Source organism: Pongo abelii, chromosome 1 (assembly GCF_028885655.2).
Source record: "Pongo abelii isolate AG06213 chromosome 1, NHGRI_mPonAbe1-v2.0_pri, whole genome shotgun sequence".
Lineage (NCBI taxonomy): Eukaryota > Metazoa > Chordata > Mammalia > Primates > Hominidae > Pongo > Pongo abelii.
Genome location: NC_071985.2, coordinates 221,409,233 through 221,414,493, shown reverse-complemented (window position 1 = coordinate 221,414,493; position 5,261 = coordinate 221,409,233). Strand labels below are relative to the sequence as shown.

Below are 5,261 nucleotides of genomic sequence, written 5' to 3'. Positions count from 1 at the left end.
CCTTCCTGGGTTGAAATTTTTCAAAATTAAAAATAATGGCATCGATTTTAGGGGGTCCTTTTGGTGTTCCCCCAGCATGTGAATTGTGTGAACTGAAAATGTAGGCTATCTGGGGCCATAGGACACTCTCATTCTCATTGCTTTAGGGTGGTAAGTGACAAATGTTTCCTCAGAAGTAGAGCTTGGCTTTCAGGATCCTCAGTGACACTTCCCGGTGGTTCTGGGATTCAGTGGAGCAATGGATGAAAATTAATGGGCCAGTGGTCTCTTTGACCCCTCCCTCCTTGGTGTTTGGAAGACATTCTTCCTGGTACCAGCAGAAGCAGAAATATCGATTTGTGGCCACCAAGTGCAGAGTGGAATTGGGGTAAAGTGGTAATTTTTCTACCTCTACCAGAGCAATGCTATTGGCCCTAGGAGAAGATGAGGTGGTTGTGTTTGGCCTGAGAGTGATGCATTTTCCCTGGATTTGTCTTCTGGAGTTTTTCCTTGCAGATCCATCAGGATGAGCATCCAGGTCCCACCCAGACTCCTGGAGCTGGCGGGGCAGAGCCTCCTGAGAGACAAGCCCTTGGCCATCTCTGCCGTGGAGGAGCTGCCCAGGGAGCTCTATCTCCCACTCTTCATGGAGGCCTTCAGCAGGAGACACTTCCAGACTCTGATGGTGATGGTGCAGGCCTGGCCCTTCACCCACCTCCCTCTGGGATTGCTGATGAAGACGCTTCATCTGGAGACCTTAAAAGCGTTGCTGGGAGGGCTTCATATGCTGCTTACACGGAAGGTTCGCCCCAGGTGAGGTGACCCAGGAAGGCTGGTAGATGGGGCTCAGGTGCCCAGGGAAAGAACAGCAGGGTCTGGTGGAGAAGTAGCTCAAGGGTGGCCCAGAGTCTTCTGATGGTGCTGGTGAGGAAGCTCAGGGAGGCTTTGGCCATTGTCCAGATCCTCAGGGAGTGGATTGCTCACCATACAGGGTCCACTGTGGGAATAGAAACCTGCCTTTTCCCAGTGGAAGGTAAAGAGAATAGAAGTGGGGACCAGTCAGAATTGGAAGGGAAAAGGGACCAAGAAAAGACAGAAAGAACAGGGAGCACCGAGGACAGGAGCAGCTGATTTATGGGATGAGAATGAAAGCAAAGGTCAGGGATGGGTCCTTCTAAATTCTGAGTATCTTCTTTACTTTACTCACAGGAGGTGGAAACTTCATGTGCTGGATTTGCGGCATGTTGATGAGAATTTCTGGGCCATATGGTCTGGATCCAGGGCCCTGTCCTACTCCCCAGAGGCCATGAGTAAGACGCAGAGAGCAGAGGACTGTCCAAGGACAGGAGAGCACCAGCCCTTGAAGGTGCTCATAGACATCTGCCTCAAGGAAATACCCCAGGATGAATGCCTGAGTTACCTCTTCCAGTGGGTTTACCAACGGAGAGGTTTAGTACACCTGTGCTGCGGTAGTTTGGTGAATTATCTAACGCCGATTACATATCTCAGAAAGTCATTGAAAATAATCCACCTGAATAGTATTCAGGAGCTGGAAATTTGCAACATGTCCTGGCCACTTCTGATAAGAAAGCTTCATTGTTACCTGAAGGAGATGAAGAATCTTCGCAAACTCGTTTTCTCCAGGTACCATCATTACACGTCAGACAATGACCTTGAGAAATGCTTAGTTGCCAAAATCAGCTCTGTGTTCCCCAGGCTGGAACACCTCCAGTTGCTTAAGATAAATATGGTCACATTCTTCAGCGGGTACCTCGAACAGCTAATCAGGTGAGAAAGGATCGTGCACTTTCTCTGCAGACCACAGTGCAGCCTTTTTTTTTGTTACAGCAAACACTAGAAGGCTTGTACTGTGTGCCAGCCAGTGGCGATGTCACAATGAAGGGGACACCAGAATGTCAACACATTGTCCCATTCAGTGCTCCATGTGGAGTGGCTCCAATAAAGGCAGCAGGGTCACCTGCGGTAGAGGCTAGAGAGGGACATCATGTACAAGCTAGTTAGTGGGGGATTTCAGCTCTACTGAGGGTGCACATGTGAATTTCTTGTTACAAAGTATGTTTCAAGTAGATATGACGTCAAAGATATAACAGAGGAGGGTATGAAAGGAAGGAAAGCACATCAAACCTGTGCATTTCACAGCAGAAGCTCTGTCCTCACCAGCTTAGTGATCATGAATGATCCTGTCTCTAATTTCCTGTCTGTAAAAGGTTGTTTTGAACTCCAGGAAAGTCAATTGACATGGGAAGTGCATGCTTCTGGGATGGCAGGTGAAGGAGTAGGCGTGAGAGTGGTAACAAATTTTAGGTGGTTTGCAGATGCAGGCATGTCAGGGATCCCCTGCCAGCAGGTAGCCCTAGCTGATGTCCCTAGACCTTGCTGAGTTGAGTTCTTTGTGCACATCTCCCACCGGGTACCTGTGGCCCAGAGATGAAGTTTTCTGCTAAAAGATGAAGCAAAAAGGCTTTAGAGATTTTGTGGCCTTGGACCAATTACACAAGCAATGGTGAAAGGGCTGAGGCTAACATGGGACTGCCCCTGAATGATCAGAGTCCTCATCATGCAGCAACCTGCATGCAGACCATCATCAGATGGTGGGAACAAACTTGTGTTTGTTTGAAGCAGGCAATTTCCTTGAGGTTATTCCCTACTATTTCATCTAACTGGTACCATTGCCCAGAACTAATTTCTTGATCTCCCCAGGTGCCTCCAGATGCCCTTGGAGAACTTGTAATTAACTTGTGGCTACCTATTGGAAGAGGACTTGAAGTGTCTCTACCAGTACCCAAGACTCGGTTACCTAAAGCATCTGAATCTCAGCTTCGTGCTGCTGTTCCGCATCAGTCTTGAACCCCTCGGAGCTCTGCTAGAGAAAGTTGCGGCCACTCTCGAGAACCTCATCTTGGAGGACTGTCACATCCACTACTTCCAACTCAATGCCATCCTGCCTGGCCTGAGCCGCTGCTCCCAGCTCACCACCTTCTACTTTGGCAGAAATTGCATGTCTATGGACGCTCTGAAGGACCTGCTGCGCCACACCAGTGGGCTGAGCAAGTTAAGCCTGGAGACGTATCCTGCCCCTGAGGAGAGTTTGAATTCCTTGGTTGGTGTCGATTGGGAGGTCTTCACCCCACTTCGGGCTGAGCTGATGTGCACACTGAGGGAAGTCAGGCAGCCCAAGAGGATCTTCATTGGTCCCACCCCCTGCCCTTCCTGTGGCTCATCACCATCTGAGGAACTGGAGCTCCATCTTTGCTGCTAGGGAAGGCGTGCCTAGTCAGGTAGATACACCTGAAGTTCTCTTCCAGGCACTTGGACACTAAAATCTAGTGTGTAGGTGCAAGTTATTTTTCTATTTTCTTATTCCCATTTTTAATAATTCCAAAATTTTTATTAAAAAAATTTGAGACAGTGTTTCACTATGTTGCCCCAGCTGGTCTCAAAGTGCTGGGTTCACGGTATTCTCCTGCCTCGGCCTCCTGATGTGCTGGGATTACATGCATGAGCGACTGTGCCCAGGCCATGTGTACAACTTAAAGGAAGCACAGAGCTCTGTTTCAGACAGGTGCTCAGTGTGAGGGAAAGAAACATAACAGCAGGGGGCAAGACTGGAGGAAAATGTTGAGGTGGAGTCAATGAGACCTTCAGGGACCTGTGTCCTACAGAGTCAGAAAGAGAAGCTAAAGTTCTACAGTGATGAGAATGTTATCCCTGCAAGGATGGTCACCAAGAGATATCAGAAATAGAGAACCTCAATGAAAACTTTCTGGTGTTCTCTGTGATTGATTTACTTGTTTTAGGGATTTATACATCAGAAGTCTGTAGTTATTGAGTTACTCATGGAAAAATAACGAGGCACTAATTTGTCTGTGATTGAGGTTCAGCTGCGGAACATCATAGCAACCAAATAAAATTAGACCATTTTGAGTAATTCCCACCCATTCTTGTTCTTTTATTTCATTATTTTTTTTTACTTTTAGAGACAAAAATCTCACTTTGTCATTCATGCTGGAGTGCAGTGGTGCAATCTGGGATCACTGCAATCCTTTCCTTCGGGGCTCAAGTGATTCTCATGCTTCAACCACTCAAGTAGCTGGGAGTACAGGCACGTGCCACCAAGCCTGCTAATTTTTGTATTTTTAGTAGAGGTGGGGTTTTGCCATGTTGACCAGGCTGGTCTTGAGTTCCTGGCTTTGAGTGATCCGCCAACCTTGGCCTCCCAAAGTGCTGGGATTACAGGTGTGCGAGTGGTCTGCACCCAGCCTTTACTTCTCTTTAGTCATCTGTTTTTTCATACTTTTTCGCCTGTGGTGAGCAGCTCTGTTGGGCACAAAGGCACGGGTAGAAAGGGGCCCTGAGGAGAAGATGGGCTTGGGGTGGTGCCGTGCTTGCACATGAAGTGTGGTTGTCAGGTTCAGAAGGCAGAGTTGGGGCCATGCTCCAGGGCCCCGAGTTGGGAAGCAGAAATGGCACCAAGTTCAATGACCTGGCCAGCTATGCATCAACTGTGTGCCCACCCTGCTAACAGTATCAAGTTCCTAGGTCTAAAAAGAAGTTCTGTGTGAATCCTCCTGAGGCTGCGTTTCCAAGATCTGCCCCCAATAGGTGTGACCACAGAGCCTGACGCTTCCGATTGCTGGGCCTGTGGACCATGATCCACTCCTAAAGGCACCACCTCTTGGCAGGGTTGTGAGGCCAGGCCTGTGCCCCATGTCCCTGAGGCAGCCAGCTGTGCCACCCATACCCTCTCATGGCTAAACAGGATCTGCTCCCAGGTCTGCAGTCTCCACCACAGCCTCGACCTCACTCCCCACTGTGTGCTGTTAGCATGCAAGCTCCTGGACCAAAGTGCAGTTGGGGTTCATTAAACCAGGAGCTTCAGATTTGTTTGTGCAGGGTTGGCCAGAGCTGCTGTGAACCTGCATCTCTCCTGTCACCTCTGCGGGGAAACACAGAGAGAGGGCAAAGCCGAGGCTGCACACACTTCAGAGCTGATGGGAGCCTGGAACAAGAGGGAGTCCTGGTCCTCCTGAGTTGGCAGGGCAGTAGCTCCAAAGGCACAACTGAAGTTGCCCAGGTTGCAGTTATCAAACAAGGTCCCCCAGTGCTCTCGAGGGCCCAGGAGCTCCCCCGTTCCCCCTGTTCTATTGCTCAATAAAGGTCCTCTTTATCTTGCTCACTCTCTACTTGTCTGCATATTTCATTCCTCCTGGTCACAAGACAAGAACTCCAGACCCGCCTAATAGTGAGGCTAAAAGAGCAGT

General features: G+C 49.2%; 1 protein-coding gene across 1 annotated transcript; it reads left to right on the top strand.

Moving 5' to 3' along the window:
* The first annotated feature begins 433 nt into the window (after positions 1 to 433).
* Positions 434 to 4,010, top strand: PRAMEF1 (PRAME family member 1). The gene is given in 3 exon segments (XM_024235697.2): positions 434 to 792; positions 1,189 to 1,767; positions 2,701 to 4,010. Coding segments are annotated over 3 exon segments (1,425 nt in total). The 5' UTR covers positions 434 to 505; the 3' UTR covers positions 3,260 to 4,010.
* Positions 4,011 to 5,261: the final 1,251 nt, after the last annotated feature.